General features: G+C 40.8%; 1 protein-coding gene across 1 annotated transcript in view; it reads left to right on the top strand.

The window, feature by feature from the left end:
- LOC104966392 (microtubule-associated tumor suppressor 1 homolog) overlaps window positions 1-22904 on the top strand; it is a 33959-nt gene that overhangs the window by 7870 nt on the left and 3185 nt on the right. The window contains exons 4-9 of the mRNA XM_010795578.1: window positions 304-510; window positions 1984-2073; window positions 3150-3266; window positions 11688-11905; window positions 18048-18114; window positions 21412-21652. Coding sequence (XP_010793880.1) covers window positions 304-510; window positions 1984-2073; window positions 3150-3266; window positions 11688-11905; window positions 18048-18114; window positions 21412-21652 — 940 coding nt within the window. The remainder of the gene's footprint in view (window positions 1-303; window positions 511-1983; window positions 2074-3149; window positions 3267-11687; window positions 11906-18047; window positions 18115-21411; window positions 21653-22904) is intronic.

Here is a 22904-nt window from a genome sequence, read left to right as displayed (position 1 = left end):
AAGGTGTTGGGGATCCTGTTTATTTGTTTCATTAATAATATACACATTGTTTTCTTAGCTTTATAGATATGCTTTTTACTAGTTTTTCTGATGGACAAATATCCCATGAAAAGGACTCAATATTACCTGTTAAATCAAATATTGGCTGGTTTATTATGGCTGATTTGACCTGTCTGGGAGCTCTGTGGATGTTTTAACTTCCAGCTTTTTACTCATGACACAACCCAGTATGCTTGTTTATCCTTTGATAACGGTGTTCATGCTGCTCACCTCTGATATTTATTTGTGCTCCATTGAACACAGGCAGTCAGAGAGTGCAGACAGAAGAGTCAACCCATGGAAATGTGTCAACATCAAGCATCAAGCCTCAACTGAATGGATTTCGACTTCCTCAAACTTCCTCTCGACCCTCTCTCATGGGCCCTCCCCCAGTGCCTTCTTCTAGACTACCACGCAAGACCCTGGGGCCGTCCTGGAGCCTCACTGAGCCGAGTGAAGGGAGTACACACGGTAAGCCAAACCATCTCTTACAGAGCTTTTAGGAACAAAAGCACAATGATATCAAATCTGTTTCATGCAGGAGTTCTCCAGCATCAGGCCACTATGTCAAAGCGTGTTTTCTGAAAACATCTGGACCAAAAGGTGGGGGGGGGCCTCTTTGTTAAATGGTGACCCACTTGAGGGCTAGGCTTGGATGTAAACCTCACCAGGGCAAATCTGTCTCAGATTAAATACCCCCACATCTGCTAACATACATCTTTATAATATTGTGATGTCTTTTTTAGTTGTCTTTATTTTAGGCTCTATAAAAAAGAGGAATATCAAATTGTCCTTACAAACAAACATTATGAAAAATAAGACACACACTTATGAATACATTTCCATATTTTGACATTGTTTGGACACTTATCTACCTCATCTAATACCTGTGACGTGAAATGAACATTCTCCCATTAATGTCAATAAAGTAGAGAACAAATATTTGAGAAGGAGGGAGAGAAATTATGACTTCTTTCAAAGCTATCAACAATCGGTATACAACGCTAAGATCATTCCAGTGCTGAGCTCTGAGTGGTGCTGGTGTGTTGTGTTTTTTACATTTTATTAGAGTATTATACAAAAAGGAACAGAGGGCTCTTTTCCTCGCAGCATCTTCAACACCATACAGGTCTCTGATTGGCTGAGAGGGCCTATTTTCCAAACTGGGGACCCCCCTTGTGTGGTTGTTATGGGAACGGGTTCTATTCCACTCTAGTTCACACACACAGCGTTGCCTGGAGGAGAGTACGTAGGCACAACTGATGTTGTCTGAGGTGCAGAAAAAGAGCAGTTTCCTTATTATTTTCTATTCTTCAATTAAAAGCCGATGGCCGGATACACAGGACTTCGAAGCTGCACTTGGACTGAATTTACAGTTCATTCTTTCAACGGTTCCTCTTTAATTCTGAAGGGCAGCGCAGCATCCAACTGTGATGTCACTCTGTTGACATGCCTTCTTGTTGGATCCTATCATTTCTGTATCCTCCCTTTGTTAGCTGCGTTGCATGGACAACATAGAAAGCTTTGGAGAAGTAAGTGGGAGTTGGATCATAATTGCTTTATCCAGGGTGAAGTGATGAGTTGAAAGATCTTCTGGGTATTTCACTCAGTCCATCACGGAGGATGTACATATTAATTTTTGCATTCTAGATATTGATTCATTGTCATAGTTTATAACGGTCAGATTCAAATTACACCTGTTTTTAATCTGATCAATTGTTTTTTACCCTGAAGATTATATTAAAGGTAATATCCAGAAAAGCATGACATGGGACCTTTAAATAATCATAAATACATTTAATTTATCAAGCAATTTTACAGGTGCTCAAAGAAACTTTACGGTTATACCAGAAATGGTCTGTTTTTTTCTTCTACAAATCATTTTACAAAAATTCTTTATTACTACTTTATTGAATCAGCATCTCTGTACTTGTTCTGTAACAGTTTCTGGAGGAGCTGCACCTAAACCATCCCCTTTGAAAACTGTGCTGAAGGCTAGACTCTTCACAACTCCTGGGAAGAACACTGGACCACGTGAGAACGCATGCACACTCAGCATTTACTATCAGACAGACTTCTCCTTTACAATCATGTCTCTTTTTTTCCCATGTCTTGAGAAATGATCATTATATGATTCTACTTTTACATGACATTAGTATTATTGCAAGTAGATTGACATTGCATTTCAATGGACTTTTATAGAATATAAAGAAATTGCTTTATTCTTTTCAATTGAACATGGTAATTTAACATAAATAAATGAATATCTAGCCATTGGATGCTATAAAACCATCACATCATATTCTCACACATTTAGTTCGTACTTCATACGTAGACACTTTTTTTTAGAGATATTGGAAATGTCTCTATTTTATTATTTTAGTTGTCTCTCATCAAAGGGTGATTCATTAATGAAGAACATTTACACAATGAGAATTTTGAAAAATAACAACCGGTAATGTGGATTTAGTGAGTAAAGGCAAATAATGGAAAGGCAACAAGCCTGGTGAGTTCAAAATATGATATAACTTGACTGTAATGCAGCCTTTAAAATCAGGAAACAGCAATAATATATATATATATATAATACTAGGATATTATGGATTCTAAAATCTAAGAGAATAACTAGTCTTGTATCACGATATTGATATGTCAATATATATCCCAGCCATTGATCTTACATTTGAATCAGAATTAGCTCTACCTTTCTGAAATCTTATTTCAAGAGTAAATGTGAGTCTGACCCCATTGAACTTTAAACACTGGCAAATCCTCTCACTTGATAAGAAAACAGACCTGTAAAGTCTGACTTGTGATGAAACTCAAACATTCAACTACAAAAAGCTACTGTTCCTCCCTAATGATGTTGTTATTGTGTGCTCATCATGTTTGCCGAGGGACATTTGATGTTGATTGAATTTATTTTCCATTAACATCAAATAGTAGTGGTATCTTTGTTTTTTAGTTAAACCGCCTGTTTGATCAATCCTCATTAAATAGTTCTAGTTTAAAAGCTGCCTCTGGTTTGCGGTCAGATGTCAGCTGATCCGCCACCATGGGTCAGTTTAACTCCAGCTGCGTGTCTCACCTGGATCTTCTGCTTGTTTCAGCTCTGACCGCAGCATGCAAACCTGCCTCTGCTTTCTCCATCAGAGGCGCTTCAAATTCTACAGTCAGTCCTCTAAAAAGGACAGCTTCTGAAAGACTTGTTCGTCCAAACGGACCCGGTAAGAGTTGTTTCCATTGGATTGAACATGTGTATTATCTGTGTTCTTACCTTTCCATTGAGATGACTTGTCAAAGGTTTTAATTCAGGAGATACTGGTCATTTCGCTTTCTAATATAAGCATTAAGAATAACAATGCAATTTAAACCTCTGTATTGCGAATGTGCCAACTCTGTTCGCCTGTTTTAAAGGTCATTATTTGTTCAAAGAGCAGTGTCCTCTACTGCCTTATCATTTATTTAGCACCTATTTAAAAATATAAAATTGTATATTAATACATTTATTTTCTTTAATTGTTTTTACCTGAAGAAAACATTCTGTGTTGGTAAAAGCCCTTTTTGTTAAAGCCCAGAGTAATGTCTACAGACTCTCTCAGACTCCATTCACTGCCAACAACATTCATCCAAGAAATACAAATAGTGTTTCGAACATGGCGAGCAGTTTGATACAATCGTCTGGACAGTCATGTTTTGTAGTTTGATGAAGTCTTAATTTCTTGGTAAATTAGTAATAATCAACATATTAAATTAGACACTCTATCTAGGGTCTGACAATTAGTTTGATCTAGGCTGCAGTCAAAGTCTATTTTTGTGAAACCATCCAATGGTTTGTGCTTACTTTTTGACCAGAACATTCAAGTTCTGATGTTTATCAGTGACCACATGTGTTTCCTGTCACACTACAGTTGTAATGTGTGCTTTATTGGGTGTGTTGCTCTCTTCTGCTCACAGTTAATGTGATGCATATTTTCTACAGTGCTCTAAAGTGTCATTACAGCCCCCTTGAGTGCACAGTTTTGCGGAAACTAGATGATAAACATGCTGCATTACATAACACTCAATTAGTCGGCACGTTGTTTTGACTCTTGGATTAAAAAACTGATTTCCAGTCATGCCTGCAGACACATTTTCACAGTGCCAGCTAAGCAGCTCACCAGACAAAACTGTGCCACGATAAGTCTGTTATCCTTTCCCATCCCACTGCTGGGGACACAGGGACACGGTAAATGAGAGTGGGGGGCTGGATTAAATTCCCATTGGCTGCACTGCTGCCGTCAGCTCCTCCCGCCCAACCCCCTCTGCTCTCTTCCGAGCATCCTGGCTCTGCCACAGCACCGCCATCATTGAGCTTGGAAATGCTGTTTTGCTCTGCTGAGAGAGATTTGTGTGTTTGGTGAATAGATGAAGCCTGACTTTACCAAGAGGATTAAAGGATTTGATTTGATCCCCCTGCCCTGATCACATCTATCAGCCTGTGCCACACACCGCTGGCCAGCCTTCACAGCTGGATTTAGATTTAAATTCGGGAGACCTGCCATGCTGAACTGGGTGCCTTCACTTTTCTCAAGGCCGTCTCAGCGGAGTAGCTCTCACTACTGCTTTTTATTGATGAATTTATTGTTTGCCTGTCAGTCCTGCTATCATTTAACTCATGATACACTAAGGCACACCATGGCATTTGGTTCATAGCCAGCCTCAAGCTTCTTAGTTAAGAAACTCCATTGTTTTTCGGGATAAAAACACCCTGCTTTATTTTTGAGAGATGTTGTGGTCTCCGAAGCTCTCCCTGTCCAACATCCACGTGCGTCTGACAGCCAAGGGTTTACTCCGAAGCCTTCAGCTGCTGTCAGGATGCAGGAAGAACACGGTGGTTTTCAAAGCAGGTTTGTCACTTATTTTATATTGAATATTTCTACCCAAGTTATTATGGGTTTTGCTCTCTCTTCTGTAGTATTTAAGCCTAGCCTACCAGTGTTTGCCTCTCAAGTGGACCTGAAATCTATTTTTAGTCTGGCTAGTATTTACTAGTTGGCAAAGCAGGAGGTTCATCTTTCATTTACCCACCTTGCTCACCAAAAGATGTAAGCCTGAGCATAGGTATTGTACGATATGGAACCATATGAATCTTGATTTCAGGAATAATTGCATTCAAACTAAACATCAGATTGGTCTCCTTTAATGCCATATTGACATTTAAACACAGTTGTATTATGTTTGAGGCCACCTTTTTATGACTGTCAGAATGCACTTGCTCACAGTGACACCCTGTGCTCCTGTTTCACTCTGAGATGAACCAAGTTTATTTTGGTTCTTGGTTTCTCGGTCAAGCTACAGGAACCTTGTTTTGATTGTTGAACGGGATTGTGGGAAGGCAGACGCTTCCTGTGGTTTCCACATAATGCAAACCATTCTCCTATTTGTTTTGAAAGGTTATGACCTTATATGGTAATCCTGTTTTAGGGTCTCAAAAGGTTTTAAATACAAAATGGAATTATATCTTATTCAAACAAAGCAATACAAGTGTCCAGTGTGTAACCGTTATTGGTATTGTGTCAACAAAAGCACTAAAACAAGTGCTTGATTGTGAAGGGTCTCATCACGCATCATGCTTTGTGCTATGGTGTGATATCCCCTTATAGCGGCACAGCACTCTGCTACGGAGTTACTAAGTCACTCAGTATTTGATGGGAAGTGTACAGTGATGTTGAATTGTTACATTAAATGCATCTTTGTGCATGGGAGGAGGGAAATGAAGAAGGCAACATGTGTCATCATCGCTGTGTTCAGACACTTTGATGAAAATAGCTGCAGGTCCTCTGTTGCCATGGAAGAGCGGTCAAAGGGAGAGAAGGCCTGCATGCTTATATAACGTCTAACTCAAATGAAATTGCACAGTTCTATTAGATAATAAAGGCAGATAATGAACTCCTATATGTGGCCAATGAAAATGTTCTGACAAGTGATTATTTAATTAAATAATACTGGGCAGCTCTCAAAAGATTGTCTGATTAAAACATGTACAGGATTGTAGTTTGTAGCCCTGGAAACCAGTGAATTTCCATATTCTCTGTCTACAAGATACATCTCTGAACCGACCACATCTTTAGACCATTTTGAATTATTTAACAAGGTGAGATCATTTTTTTTTTTTTAGATTCAGCAGAAATGTGTTGCATAATGTCCAGTTCTAGTCTTCTGGAAACGAGCAGAAGATGACAGCTTGCAGGCAAAAAACATACGTGTGAAGATTTCTTTGCCAGTTCCTCTATATATAGACATAAGCTTAGTTACATTTTGCTACAAGTTCAAAAGAACAAGATTTATGAAAAGACATTACATTAATTATTACATATAAATCATTACATGCAGGGCTGCATTATATATCGTTTTTTTTGTTCACATGTTGATGTTGAAAGACTGCGATATTGCACTCAGATTTGTTTTATTGGCACTTAGTTCAAGAAGAGTATCATTAGGAATCTACTTTTTAAAATTCAACGGTTTTTGGTGCCTCTTTTGCTCAGTGCAATGTTGAATTTATTCTGTAAAAGAGTATTGTTAATCATTTCCTTAATTTTTTTTATACAACAAAAAATTTCTTTTAGCATACTTTTATTTTTTATCAGCATTCTTAGAGCAGCCGACAAGAAAGAGTAAACTTTGAAATCAGTTTATTTTCTTTCAACAGCATTTTCTCATACTCTAACATCATAGTTCTCTTGAAATTCAAAACACTGTTGCATATGTGTTAATAATATTATGTTCCACTTTGATATTCCTGGATATGCTACAAACAAAACACAACCTAAGTTACCCGTGTATAACTCATGTATTATCATCATACCGTGCAGCCCTAATTGCATACCACTACATTACAGGGGAATAAGATATTTTAGTTCTACTTACTAACAACTACTTATCTTCACAATATATCTGTTGACAAATGTAGTTTAATGTGTCAATGTGCAGTAGTTTGACAGCCTGAGTCTTTGAGCTTGGCTTCATTCTGTATGCAGGCATGTTAGTGGTGCATGCTGGCTGTGATGCAGCTGGACATGGCGTCCCCTTACGCTCTCTGCACAGCCAGCAGAGGGCGTCCTCATTTTAAAAAACCTTTTTAAGATTTAGTGAACTGCAGCCTCTTCAAAACGATTGAAAGCTGAGCAACACAGATCCACTGTGAGTTTGGATCTGTGTCAGAGACTTTCTACTTTGACGTTTATCACTCTGTACTGATGAACTATATAGGAGGAAAAGAAAGTGGAGTTCAAATGAGTGTATGAATCACAATAAGAGGAGGATGTAGTCAGGACATTGAGATGGAAATCTGTTTCACATTTGTGTCCTGTACCCCACACACATTAGTAACATTCATTTCAAACTGCTCACCAAATTAAAGAGGCAACAACATTTGCAAATTCACTTAAGTTATATACTAAGGTGTGTGTCTTTTGTTTGACTTAAAGGCGGCGCTGTGTTTTATGCTGAACTGTTTACTTTGGCTGAGAGACACAGGGAGAAACTAGTTTTGAGGGGAACCGCACATCCTGATACGGAGCTGTGTCAACTTAAGACTGGCATGCAACTCATTCAAATGACTTTTAACCATTTTGTGCTCGAGTAGAAGGTTTTTGTTTTGCTTCGGTAAATCTACAGCTTGAGTGTGTTTACCCTCTCAGTTCATTACATCAGTTTTCCCTCTGTGGGTATTGCCAGCTTGGAGTGTTATTCCCTCTGCAGTATTATGTCACCCCTGCTCCTGGATCAGCTGAAGGAAGGGAACATACTTCCTCTGGTTAGAATAAATACCTTCTCTGTCAATAGAAACTGCAGGGTGTTATTTAGAAAGGTATCCAAGTAAATACAGCATGACTTTGCTTAGATATCCCACAATGACTGTACATGCTAGTTTTATTACCACAGCCAAGCCTCTGAGTTTGGTTTGCTTGCTTGTCAGAAGGATTACATACAAATCAACTCGCCTGATTTTCATGAACATTGGTGAAGCGTGGGCCAAGGAAGAATCTGTCAAATGGTGCTGCAGATCTGACTTACAGGCCTAATACACACATTATTATTTTCTTATGTAAACGGCATTGTTGGAGTTCTTTCTCAACGGCCCGTCCACACACAGGCATGAAAAAAATCTTTCAAAGCTTCGCCCATTCACTTGAATGGGGTGACGTAGAAGATTTTTAATCTTCGCCAAACTGCATTGTGGGGAGCGGAGCATGGCTTTGCAAGCATCGTGAGCATCAAAAGTTGAGCAATGTTCAACTTTTGATGCTCCCGATGCTTTCGAAGCTGGCATCAGCCAATCNTGTGTGTGTGTGTGATTGCTAGTATTGCAACAACTCAGAGGAAGTGATTGAGGCAGAACTGACTGCAGTGATCTGAAGCAGCACATCTCTTGTTTCCCTGCAGTGTGCAATCAAACTGCAACATGTGACACACATAAACACTTAAAGACAAAGAAACAAACACTTTAGATTCTTAATTGTTTTATATATATATATGTTTTATATATATGTGCCAAGCATCAATCTACCTGAATCTGAGTTGACTAAAATGTTGTAAATGTATTTAGATGAGGGTTCAGCGGTTTTAACTTCCGGGGCATCCAGAGAGAAAATGCTGATTAAAAGGTGGAATATATTACAGCCAGTTTCTTTGTTCAGTAAAGCCACACAGGAAAGGGCATCATTGATGTGTGTGAGAGGCCTCCAATAGTTTGAATATATGTCTCTGTTGCGGTACACCAGAGACTAATTATTTGAAAATTATGTTAGTGCCTTTTTCTTTGTACACCTGATATAATAAACGTTACCTCATACAATTAACGCTGCATGAGCCTCAGTGTTTAAAGCGCGTGATTTACCAGTTAAGTTTGGGTCTGTGTGTGGACAGATGTTTCTCTCTTGTCGCTGACATTGCTCTGAATGGCCGCCTTGCAGACACTAGCGGAGGAGTTGGGAGAGTTCATTATTTCAGATATTGTTCACAGCTCAGCATACGACACTGTCACATTTTCTATTTCTATCCATAAATCACATTTCAGCTCCGGATCACACGGCCTGGAGAAGTTCTGTGATTACAGCTCCACGGTGCGAGGCGTCGCTGAGGGCAGTGAGGAGGAGGTCTGAAGCAGAAGAAGAGAACAGGAAGACAGACGGCGACTCGCTGAAATATGAAACCTGAAAACACAAGATGCTAGACGGTTGTTCCTCGCGGGGTCAAGTTATTCCAGCTATCTGTTTCACCAGACACCCACAGGGCTCAGAGGCAGAGTCTGAGAACTGGAAGTATATATATTTATATATAGAAAGAGACAGGAGCACTTTTTTCAAGACCCATCGCTCCAATAGGAGGAAACTGATGTCTTGAAAGCTCCTCAAAGTTTTATATTTTTTCACCCAAATCACATCCGCCTCTGGCGTCATGGTTGCGATGGAGCTATGCAACAAATGCAGCCAGTTAAGATTACATGCAGTCTTAGAGAGCAATAGTCTACTAGACTCCTGGTACTGGGATGGGTTAAAAGCAGAGAACACACGTCACTGTGAAAATAATAATAATAATAATTCATTTATTTTTTATAGGCGCCTTTCAAGGCTCTCAAGGTCGCCGTACAAACACACCAGATACACAATACATAACACCAGCATAAGAAACATGAACAAGACAATGCAGTGTGTGCTGAGCATGTGTGACCATTAAAGAGGGTTTCATCCCTCCCAATATATAATAATAATACATTACATTTATAAAGCGCTTTTCCTGGTGCTCAAAGCGCTTACATTTTTTATATATATATATAAAAGATTACATGTAACAGGGTTACAGTCAGGGGCGCCATAAGGGGGTGAAAAGTTAGGACGATTCTAAGGGCCCGTGACTGACAGGGGCCCAAACAATTTTAGAACATTAAGAAAAAAATCTTTGCGTAACCAATGTGATATACTGTATTTTCATGGGGCCCAAAATCCCTGGTGGCGCCCCTGGTTACAGTACGTAAACAGGGTGCAAAATGAAGGCTACAGTATTTCCGTAGTTACATTAAAAATAATACGCAATGAGATAACTGTTACTTGTCTAAAATATTGTGGATTACTAACAGGATTACTGAAACCTACAAAGATCATATAGTGTTCGTTGCAAAAGGATCAGATGTTATCTCTTCTCTGTGAGCTGTTCTGTTCTCTAACGGCCCGTCCACACTACAGCTTCGACAGCTTCAAAAACGGTTTCCAACGCGTCTGCCCATTCACTTTGAATGGGGTGACGTCACGTTGCCTCGCTTTTCGCCGAACTGAATTGTGGGTAGCATAGCGGTCCGTCTCAGCCGGAGACGCCGGAGTAGCCAGCGTCAGCCAATCAAATCCCGTTTATGCAAATCTGACAATTCAAGCGCTAGCCAATCAAACCGCGTGCAAGCTGGGAGAGCCAGACCGCACTTCATTTCCTCATATTCCAAACGAGAAATTACGGTAGCAAATCACCCGGTTCTTTACGACCAGAACTATTTACCGGGATACAAACCGGAGGAACCAGGCATGGAGGGAGGTGGCAGAGACAGTGGGTGAAACTGGTAGGTGTTTCGCCTGTTTGGAGAGTTTATATCCAGTTTACTTCGTTTTAACATTGCTATTGCTTTGTATGTCGGGGGCGGGAGATTCATGTGATTGGTTGTTGGTCGCGTTGCTCGCAAAAAATCGCTAAGCTTCAGACACGCCCAGCATCAAGATTTTTCAAGATTTTTTTCATGCCTGTGTGTGGACGGGCCGTAAGGGTCCTTCTGGGATGAAATGACACCCTGCCTAGTGCAATCTAAATTCAACTTGAATGTGCTTCATAAAGGACATGAATATAAAAGCTTCATGAGCATGGGTTGTATAATAGAGGAGAACACTGTGCTGTATTCAACCACTATGTTTTAAAAAGAGATCTAGTATGGTTTTAATTTTCCAGTTTGACATCAGATTATGTAAATATGTGTGTTTTTGCGTATTCATCTTTATTGGCACTAATAGCTCTTACATAAAAGACAGACAGACAGAGCGGAGTGAGTAATGCCACGGGCCTCTGGTGGTACGATATATTCCACTCACTGGTGTTCCCCATATGACCCAGGCTTTTCTCACTGCTGTGTTACATAACGCTCGCTGCAGTCTCCTCACAAACTAACACAAGAAACAGATGTCTAATATCAAGGATAAGTTATTTTCTTCCCTCGTGTCCTCAGTACTCAGTTTGTAAATGTTATGTTTGGAAGTTGCTGTTTTGTGTCTGAGAAAACAAACTATTGATGGAAGCTGTTGTATGGGGTTAAGGTATTTATAAAGCTGACCAAAGCTACATTAGCAGGGTGTTGCTAAAACAGTTTGTCCTTGGGGGCCAGTATCTGCATCACTAGATTGAATTGGGATATGGAAAACTAATTGCATCGAAGATGTGTTGTTTCGGAGGAGCAGCTCTGAGAATCCTCAGGCTCTCTTATTAAAAATTATAAACCTTATCTCCTCACAGGAGTAAATAAGGTTTTGGGGGGGGGGGGTGCTGCTGTCAGAGCAGCTTACCGGTTTTGCAGTGGGGTATGATGTTGATCTACGTTGTCACAACACTCAACACACGTTCTTTCACAGTGGACAAGAACAAACCGAAGGCCGCCTCCCGCCAGCACCACCCTCAGCAGCCGACGTCTCAGCAGAGCCAGCGCAGCGGACCCCTGGATGTAGTGCCAGCGAGTGTGGCTGAGGGGGGGAGGAAGGACCAGAACGTCCAGCAGCTCAGAGGACTCCTGGCAGCGAGTAACCGAAGATTTGAGGCCGTCGCAATAGTCTTGCAGCAAGCTTTAGCTGAGGTAGGAATCTTTTTTATTTATGAAATAGCATTTTTTTTTATGTTATATTGGACTCTTCAAATGATTTGTCCCGGCAAATGATTTAATGTGTACAAAGAGAAGACATAATGAAGCATATTGCACAATTACCACAATGGGTAGTCTGTCACTGACCTTTTTTTGGACATGTATAGAGAATATTTAAATAAAATCTTATTATGTTAGATACATGGATTAATAGGTAGAGAGATATATACTTTATTTGCTATCAGTGCATTCTTGATAAGATGATAATTCTGGAAATTGCTGGCCATGTTCAGTTTTTGATTGTTGTTGTACATTTCTACTCTAATATTCTAATTCTAATATATCTAAGATTAGATTGGTTAATGTTATCACACTAGGTTGCCTGGTTTAAAAAGGAATATTCAATATATATAAAGCAGACAGCTCTCGTTGAGGAATCCTACTGTTTATGTCCATCAAATATGTATACAGAATTGCAAGTACTAAGTCTAAGCTTTAACATACGGATTAAAACCTTGTCAAATGCTAGCAAAATACCAACATAGCCTGAATGTACGGGGGTAAGTCTGAAATGATCTTAATGACATAACTACAAGTGTTGCAACATCATGTCCTGTGTGTTGATACGAGGCAAGCCAAATGGCATTTCTATTTCCAGAAACAGCACGAGGGTGACTGTAAGGGTACGGAGGGCTGCAGTCATAGACATACCGTAATTTTCGGACTATAAGGCGCACCTGAATAAAAGCCGCAGCAGCTAAATTGAATGATGTGTACATATATAAGCCGCACTGGACTATAAGCCGCAGGTGTTTTAATGTTTAATTACCATATGTAAGGGTTCGTGCTCAGAGGGGATTGTCGGGAAAGAGATGGCTGTTTGAGGAAGCTCCCATTTTATTAACATTTCAACAAACAAGTTGCATATTTGCATAACGTATTCAAGTGTCACCATTTAGTGCAATAGTAGCTACAGAACATGTACTGTGCTGTGTAAACTGTACTGTATCACATAGTGCTTCAGACACACAAACTTTTCAACTTTCAAACTTAAACGGTGCGCTCCCAGCGCACGTACCGGCAGTGATCTACAGCAGTGGTTTTCAACCAGTGGTACGGGGACAAACTGTCTCGCTCTCGTAATGTCTGTCTGTCTTGCTCTCGTTCTGTCTCTCGTACCACTCTCGGTTCCACTTTTACTTTTGCGCGCTACCTGTCTCACTCTTTTCCGGCCTCCAGCTTTTCCTGCTGGAACCCGCCGCTTAAAGTTGGGGGTCCGCGGACCGGCCATAGAGCCCATAGAGTTAAAGGTGGTGGCCGTTAGCTGTAGAAATCCATAGATTAGCCGCACCGTTATATAAGCCGCAGCGTCGAAAAATGGGAAAAAAGGCGCGGTTTATAGTCCGAAAATTACGGTACTTGAAGGCTGTCCAACACAAAACAGCCCTGTTGCTGTAATGCACAGAGCAACTGAAGCAATCCTGGATTTAATCATTCATCTTTATTGCAGCATGATTAGTTCTTGGGAAGATGAACTTGAAGCTCAGTTGTATGTTTCATACATTTGAAAGTTATTCAGTTCGCATGAGAGCCCTTTAAAAATATGGATGTTTGAACTTGCTGTTTGTTTTGGATCGGTTTTAATAGTGGTGCCATGTGATTGGCTTCCAGGAACGAGATGCCCCAAGGGATTAATCTTTTCACACAGCACAAACAGGCTTATCCTATCAGCCAACCATACCGCCATACTCCCTCATTGAGTTGTACTCCAAGCAAAAATACAATTTGCTGCTTGCTATTAGGTTTATTTAATCAGCTAATACAAGTGCATTATAGAATTGAATTAAAATGACCCCATGCAGTCGGAAAAGATCTCTATCTTTCTTTTCCTGTAAACCTAGAAGAATAAAACAGATACCCTGTGAGCACATGAAAGGCCACCAGCTATTTCAGTCTCCCAGTTAACTTCAGAAAGGCCCTTGTCAAATCTTTTCACACCACATGTGTTGATGGAACAACTGGAATGTACCAACCAAATATGAATGAGGACATAAGATGATATTAAGTGGCCCTAACACTAGGGCCTTGTCTTTACTTTATTGTAGTACACCACTCATCCAGATATCATAAACACAGTAATGTTAGTGTTGAGAAGTGTCTTAACAAGTAACGCCTTCGTTTCAATTTGTTACATTTTAGTCATTTTGGCTCGAGAAAAAGTATGTTCTGAATTCAGAAATGTATATAAGTAAGAAACCATAAAACCTTGTTTTCTATGTATAACAAACACTAGGTACTGTGGTAAATTGCTGTTTGTTTCTAAAAATGATTGATAGTATGAGGTCTTATATGTAGGATTTGATCTCTTCCTCCACTCTTCATTATCCCCTGGCTCATAATGCCTGTTGCATTGCCTATTGTTAGAGAGGAAGCATTTCATCAGCACACTGAGATGTGCATAGATTATTAAAGAAACACTTGGTAAACCAACCAATATCGATTTCTATCTAAAAAAGATTATGTCAGTGAAATTCCCCCTCTAACATCCCAACTATTATCACTAAATATATATATATATATATATATATATATATATATATATATAATAACACAAAAGGTTGGAAAAACCTGCACTAAGGTACAGCTTTCAGTAAATATTTAGTTGACAAGAGGGGAGAACATTTATTTAAGACTTGTTTTCAATGCAGAAATTCTATTTCCTTTGCTGTTGATATGATACAAACTAACAAAGACATTTTGCATAGCAATAAGACTAAATAAAAACATTTAAAGTTGACAAATGGACAAACACTTACACAAGGGGCAGCCATCAGACCTGCCAGGACTTCCCTCTAGAGGCCGCTGGGAACTTGCACTCGTTCCTTTGCATTCCACTGGACCTTGTCTGACATGTTGCTCCCCCTCTGAGTCATCAGCACAGGGAGTGGAGGCCAAATCCATAACATGCCAGACATTAGGCTGTAAAATCAACCTGCTTGAACCCATAAATCTTATTTCACTTTAGCATCCCTGAACTGCAGAAACGATAGCTTTAGGGGGAGGGGCAGAGGAAAGGGAGGACCCTGTTTCCAACCCTACTGCATCTGTGGTGTGGTGCACCTAGCTTAGCAGAAAGGGCCATCACACCTGCACATTGGCATTGTTTTTGGGTCAGGGATCAAATACGTGTCGCTGCTGTAGGGACTCCTTCTGGGTTCTTGCTGCTGCGAAGTGAAACGCGGTTGTTTGCTAGCAATGCCTGTCCTTGTGATTTATTACCAAGGATCATAAGGACACCGGAGGAAAGGAAACGACTGATAAGCTTAGCTTCAAACATGAAACATGTGGTCAAAAAACAAGGGGATGACAATCAATGAGATTTACCAAATGTATAAACATGGTTGTGCGCTTCAAAAGTAAACCACTGCTCCTTTAAGTCAAAATATAGAAAATAACCCATGAATTAGTTTCCTTTGGCCTACATTACAGCAGCTGTTTTACTTCAGAGTTTGACACCAGACACATCCCTTGTGGCAGTGCTCTGGATAGTGACACAGTCAGTCCAATTTTAGCTTCAGATGGCTTCAATGAGTTCTGTGGTGTCTTCTGCTGCCAGTTGCACCGCCCCAAAATATAAAGCTATCCTGATAATGCAGTCAAGTGTCAAAGATATTTTGACATTTGCTCCTTAGATGTTTAGGAACCTTCAACACCATCAACCACGGTCCGCCAACAACATTCCAGGCACCAGAAAGCCAGTAGTAACTTATTTTTTGAGAATGGTGTGGATGGTATTGACTGATGCATATGTGCAATTTTTTTAAATGTATGAGTCTGATTCATGTCATGTGACAGCTGGTGGTTGTTTGACTCATTTCCCATGTTAGGGGGGCAGGGTTGCGAAACTGATTACATCAACACATATTAAAAACACAACATGTTTGTTCCTCTGTCATTGAGAGCGGCTGACTCAACTTCCACCGCAGTATGTCCTCCACTGGAACCAATGATTCCAATTCATATATTCAGCCTATAAAACACACATAACTTGCATTTTTGATTTCAAGCCATCAACTCGGCACACAAGAGTAACCGTGTTTCACGTGTGGTAATACCCAAGTATTGTGTGCGCGCAGTGTGTAATGGAATCTGGTGGTCACTCATCAGCCCAAGAATAGGAGGCAGCAGCTCCTCAACATAGTGTGAGAATGTCCCAGCTGTTGACTTGATATGGTTACGATGAACAGCAGCCAAACGCTCACCAAGGGCAGAGCTCTGTTTCTTATCATGTGTTTGGATGCAGTGTGTGAGCTCTGGACCTGGTTAGACATACCTTCTCTCAAAGAGCAAAAGCTGTGAAACACGTTGCTCTTCAGCGGAGGAATGCAAGCACATTCCCAAATGTACAATCTCACTTTACCTCTCTTGAAATTCACAATATTTCTAGGAACTTGTAACTTGATCAGAGGCAATTAGACATTGATCTCCGTCTACCATCAAGTGTTATTCTACACCTGACATGGTATCATATTGATATACACCGGGGACATGTCTCCTCTTTGCTCCTGGATAGATGTCCCATAGGCTGAGTTATAAGATGGTTAACATGTGCTCTTCCTAATGAAGTCGGATGCATGATAACTAAGGTGGTTATTCAGAAAATTACAGTATTCTTTCATTCTATACTTTCACACAGAAACTAAGGTAATGAATTATATTTACAAACACGCACTGAAAAGCTATCCCAAGCTTGAGAATAGACTACTACACACAAGACGAAACATATTCAAAATATATCTTACAAACATGTCTAACTGTAGAGAGTATATGTATTATACAGAACGATTATAATAAAATAACTAAACTAACCCTAACTGTCCCAGGACATAAATGTTATCTTTGGTTTAAAACAATAAAACAGTTACATTCATATCAGAGTAGAGTAACATGTGATCTGTCAGCATGATATCATCTTGCAATGGAGAAATAGTGCTCATGGATCCTGTAGCTGCAGAGCTTATCGTAAGGTGGTGATGCAGAGGGGTGAGGGGTGATTGGATGTGGGTTTGGATGAGTAGTGGGGGAGGATGGTGGTAATAAAGCCTCACCATGTATCCCCTGGGGGAGGTCAGTGCACAAGCCCTGCTCCATCAGCCTAATGTCAGGCAGCTCTGCACAATGTATGTTTGCTCCACTCCTGCTGCCTTAAAGTGACCCCACCTCGCCGGGAGGAGGCTGTCCTCTGCACACTGTGGCCTGCCCCCTTTGTGGGTTTTTTAGGTGTACTACGGTAATGCACTCTGCAGTCACTCTCCACAGCCAGCGGCTTTCTCAGTGCTGCCTCGGATGTAGTCAGAGCAGTCTGGGAGGAGGCGTGTGGAGGTGGTGTGTCCACCTGGACCGCCGTTTGTCCTGGAGTACTGGGTCTCTGTAGCTGGGGGGGGGGGGGGGGGACTCCCGCTACCGATCCTCAGGCTGACGCTGGATCATGGGCTGTTCTGGCAGCAGAGCGTGCCTTAGTGCCCCATACGCTGCAGAGAGGGTAACTGGCTTCTACATTGTTCTATCTGCAGTGAGGAATATGAGCTTTAACAGGACGGAGAGGAATACTGTTTGTTTCTGTTTTAAACTAATCAGTGAAGACATGTTGGGCTTGTCTTTCTTTCTATTTCCTCTCTGGTTCATGATTTAATTATGCAGGCTGTATGACAGTTGGTGTCATGCTCTTAATTAATCAGCGGAGAGTCGTATTTACAGTTTTTGGGTTTGGATGCGTCAGTTTGGAGTCTTGAGGAGCACTGCAGTTTCAGCGCAGCCTCCTCTTTACTGCAAACCTGAGTCAGAATGAGAGAAGTGAAAGCTGACAGCAGGCATGTGCTCCGATTGAAAACACGAGTTGAATGTCTAGTTTCCATAATCCCCCTCCCTTGTTGCTCCGGTGCTTGTAATTTATTTGCATTTGGTATTCAAACGATGTCCTGGAAGGAGAATCTGTGTCGGGAGTTGCCCTGTCAGGACATTCCTTCATATAGGAACCTTACAGAGTCATTATGCTGGCATTGTGATCTTAACTGTGATGATTTATGTCAGAAACCTGCATGATCATGAGCATGACTGTTTTTTTCCCCCCCCGCAGCGTGATGAAGCCACACGGCAGTGCAGGGATCCCTCCCAGGAGCTGGTCACCCTTCAAGGAGAGCTGGGTAAGTGAGGTCACCTTGGTCACACACACCGGCTGTGTTTAAAGTTGTTATCAGTAAAGCACACACTCCTGCTCTGCTTGTAGTTCTCCCTTCTGATAAGAGTGTCCTTTTATATTATTCAGTTAGGATGACAAGTCAGGAAGCACTCGTTTGTTTAACTTTAGAGGATGAGGAACAATTGTTGTTCATCATGAGTCTTTGGTTGTTTACTTGGTTCCAATATTTGATTGCGGTGTGTAATGTAGTTAAAGATCTGAGTCATTGGCCATTTGATGCCAAGGACTCTTATGTTTACTTATCACTTTGCACAAGACAGTCTTTATTTAATTATACAAAAATACAATATGTCAGATATGTTCCCATGTTAAATGAAATATGGCAGTTTCTAGGGTTGCACAATTAATTGAAGATTTCTTAAAAATCACAAAATGGATTAATGTAATAACCAAATAGCCAGAAGCAAAATATTTGTTGAAGGCTCAATACTATTTTAATGAAGTATTGTGGAGCTGCAGAGATATCCCACCGTACAAATGTAATTCTACACTCTTTACAAAATATTTGTTTTTGGACAGATCCGCAAAAAAAAGTCAAACAATGATCAGTTAATATATATTGTTCAATGTTAAAACTACGGAAAAATGATCACAACCACTCCAATATCAGTTAAAATAATCACTTTTTGTTTTTCCAAACAGTGTAGAAGAGGGGGGGGGGGTCTTACTCGCCACCTAGATGCCCCCTGTAGTTCTTCCTCCACTTGTTAATTGCTTTTTCCTCCACTAGTAATCACATGCCTATCTGTCACGGCACGAGTGTGTGTTTTAAGTGTCGCTGAGCAGTGCCATGTCAGCCCTTTCCCCAGGGAGAGGCACTCTGACCTCTGACCCCCCCCCAGTGGTGGAATGCCCCACCACCTGAGGCCTAATGACCCGTCTTCTCTGTCTAGCCTGTGAGCTGCCCCACAGAATAGCCTTATTTTTACGGGCACATGCATTTCATCACTCTCACACTCACATACTTTGGTCAGCCCTATTGTTGTGCCCCCCCCCCTCACAGCCTCGGGACTTCCACATGACTGCTCTTATACGCTGAGCGCTGTTATATCTGAGCTTTAACACATTCTTTCCTACACTAACCTTTGATTCATGAGTAGTAAAAGATGCTTAGATATCCAGACACATTTATAAGTCCGCTTTTAGTTTTATTTCCTCTTGAGAGTGCTTCCACAGGGATGTCTCTCCTCACACAGCGATACAGTACAGTCTTGGAACACATCCAAACTTGTGATAGGACCACACCCCCTTTTATCATTCCTGACTGTGGGCCAAACTGCAGCTAACTTTAGATGAACTAGGCCTCCTCCCCAGAATGAGGCATGAGGTGTTTCTGCTGTGTGGATTTGGACTAGAAAAGGCTCGTATGACCAGATCTCTGTTGCACATGTTGTTGAGCCGTACATGCCAGCCCTAGCCTGATAGATAGTCTCTCGCTTGGCCACTGTTCCTGGATCGCTCATTCCACTCTCACTGAGGTGAATCCTCATGCTCATGAGGTGCATGAGTTCAAACTGCAGCTCTGTTTTAGCCGTTCAGAAACACAGACTCTGGAACTGTGTAAATACATCCAATAAGAATGTCAATTATGATTTATCAAGATTTTCAACTATTTGTGAAGTTGTTCAAAATAACGTTATTGCAACCCTTAACTCGGATCAGTTTGAACTATAAACAACTTTTACAGCATGTAAAGCTAAAATGGGAAACATCATGTGCTAAAGGGGCGGCAGCTCATTCTGTAGAGACTTGACTTGGGAACTAAAGGACTGTTCGAGTCCCTATTGGACCCAAACAAATACTGATTGAGTGTGGACTGGCAGCTGGAGATGTGCCAGATCACCTCCTCTGAAAAACTGGCAGCCTGTTTGCTCTGATACCTTTTCATAACAGAAATATGTTTTATATGTATTCAGACCTAATGTGTATAGATCCTGAACTGAATTTCAACAACTTGGGGATAAATAAATGGTCTACTTGTTCTATTTCTAAATATTCCTCCTTTATCGTCTTCCTAATTGATCCTATTCTCCTTCTTCTGAAATGCTAAGAAAGGGCGTTCCCTCTGCTTCTTTTTGGTAACCACAACCATTACACCTTTATTCAGAATCATTATTCTGTGCTCTACAACAGGACAACACTGTAAGATGACTTTTATTATGTACCTTATTTTTGCTCTGATTTGTGAGAGCACTGAATGTTCCTGCCACACGTGTTGTAGCATAGCAGAGCAACATCTGGGTTCAGTATTATATTACGCCCACTATTAAAGACTCGCATAGTCTCAACTTCAATGTGGTTTATCGTCACATGTATTTGAGACCAAAATAACCTGCTATACATGAGAGCTGTTCTTCTTACTGTACTCCATCAGTGTTAGTTCACTAATGAGTGGAAGTTAACATTGGCTGGCTGTGTTTTGGCACCAGCTCTTAAACCAGAGAGGTTATGGAGTTGGTCTCCGCCACCCACTCCAGTGCAGACCCAAGCACTTGGCAATGGAAACAGTTGAGAAATAGTGAGACTGGATTACAGAACAAAAGCTAAAGCCACCTATTGCATAAACATAGACATGGCACTCTGCCAGCTGGAGAGGGAGGAAGAGACTCCTGGTGTACGGGTATGTCACTTATGATACTGATTTCAAGATGGTGGGAAGGAATTAAGAGACTTATCTTCATCTGCCTTTTAATAACTGCAGTGTAGTTGGCACATGCAGTCAAGTGCAAGAGGACCCTCCCCTCTAAAGTCACTTTTTCCATTCCTTGTTGGAGCACATTTAGTGTCACACATTAACATCAAGGCAGAACTTTGCTAGTTCCTCAGTGGATGGATCACATTTCTTACCTAAGCAGTTACTAATAGACATTTTCCTCTGTCCAATTTTAAAGAGTATTACAGTCTACAAAGCTGCATGAAATCACCAAATCAGTTCACTCTGGTGACCTGAGAGGGACAAACAACTTCTGTCTTTGACAAAGAACTTGTGTCATTTATTAACCAGCTAGAAACTCAACCAGAGAACCCCTAGAAACCGTCACTCTCAAAACTCTTGTTTCCATAGTAACACAAGGGCACTGTTGAACTGTGTTAGATTAAAGGTAAAACATCAAAGAAAAAGGCTTGTGTGTAACCACAGACATAGCTGGAATGATGTCCTTAGAGATCGCTACATAGTAGGTAAAAGCTACTATCTTTACCAAGAGAAAAAAAACTCAAGTTGAAGTTTTTCTGTTTCCAGTCTGCTCCGTGCACTCGTCTGAGCGTCTGGAGAAGGAGCGGGATGAGTTGCGAGCGTCCCTGGAGGAGGCGCTGCAGAAGCTGCAGGATCAGCACCAGCAGAACCTGTCGGAGCTGGAGCAGAGGCTGCACGCCTTCTACAAGGCCGAGTGGGACCGGGTGCAGCTCAGCCACCAGGAGGAGAGCGAGAGGAGCCGGACCCTGCTGCAGCAGCAGGTCGGTCCTCTGAACCACAACCTGCAGCACTGAGTTATATCAGGATTACATTGAACCACACGTAATCAGCTTACAAAAAGAAGTTCACATTGATTACAATTACATTAGGATACATTACTTTTATATTGTGATACTTAGATAAGGTTACTAATGACCTTTTTGGACATGCAACTAGGTATTTTATTAAATCCATTAACTATTAATATCTTACACTGCACCGCTACGTATTATTCCTGTACCTCTTTTACATATATTTGCTGTATTTAAATGGTTTTCTCTTGCTTTTTTAAGTGTTTCTTTTGCACTATGTTCTAATAAACTTTGACTTTCTTTGTTGTTGAAATGTGTTATTTAAATATACTTGCCTTGACCTAAGATGTGCCGAGGACTCATTTCGTAATCAGCGCTACATACTTCAGTTACGCAACAATGAACACAAATGATCATTTTCTCCCTAACCAAAAACTTAACAGCACTTTTATGTTCTAGTTTCTGAACTGCTCAACATTCATGAGAGAATACGCCAACAATTATAAAAGAACTTCTCGTGAGCTATCATTTAAAACGTTGCATACAGATGTAGCGATTCATTTCAGACAGTTTGAAACGCGAGGGCCGTGATTGGTACGTGATTGGTATGTGATCTGCCCTCGCTCAAGGGAAAACCTCCAGTTTGACTTGAGACCGCCCCCGTCATAGATACATGTAATTATAATGAAGCCAGCTGCAATGGATCATTGATCCACCAGGGGGTGCAGTGGGGTTCCACACTGGAGCTCATGTGAAATAAAGTGAGATACAGTACGCTGGATGTACAGCGGAACTTTGTTAAGATCCATATGTCACGGATATCATACTCTGTGCTAAATAAGAGACATGTAATCATTTACAAAACATCAACATGTTGTTATTTAACAAAATAATTTTGTTATTCGAAAAAAACGAACGGGAGGAAATGCAGCCCGGCTCTCGATTTTTAATCCTAATTTAATCATCATCTTCACCACGATCATTTATGTTTATGTTCGCCGAATTGACATGAAATCACTGACACATATGAATATACTGTATTCAACTTCATTAAAACGTTATTAACGTGCCTAAACTCAGTAATTCACCAAAAATATGTATATTTTAATGGAGCTTCGTCGGTCGATCAGGATCCCAAAGTGTAGCGGAGGGATCCTCATCTGGATGAAGGGTGTTATTTTCCCCATAAGGAACAAGTCGCTGCAAATTATCCCGCTTATTACATGGCCACATTCTCAACAAAGTAAC

The sequence above is a fragment of the Notothenia coriiceps genome, unplaced genomic scaffold (assembly GCF_000735185.1).
Source record: "Notothenia coriiceps isolate Sejong01 unplaced genomic scaffold, NC01 NC01_scaffold00037246, whole genome shotgun sequence".
Taxonomy (NCBI): Eukaryota; Metazoa; Chordata; class Actinopteri; order Perciformes; family Nototheniidae; genus Notothenia; species Notothenia coriiceps.
Note: the sequence above shows the minus strand (reverse complement) of the source record. Positions and strands in the feature narration are given on the sequence as shown.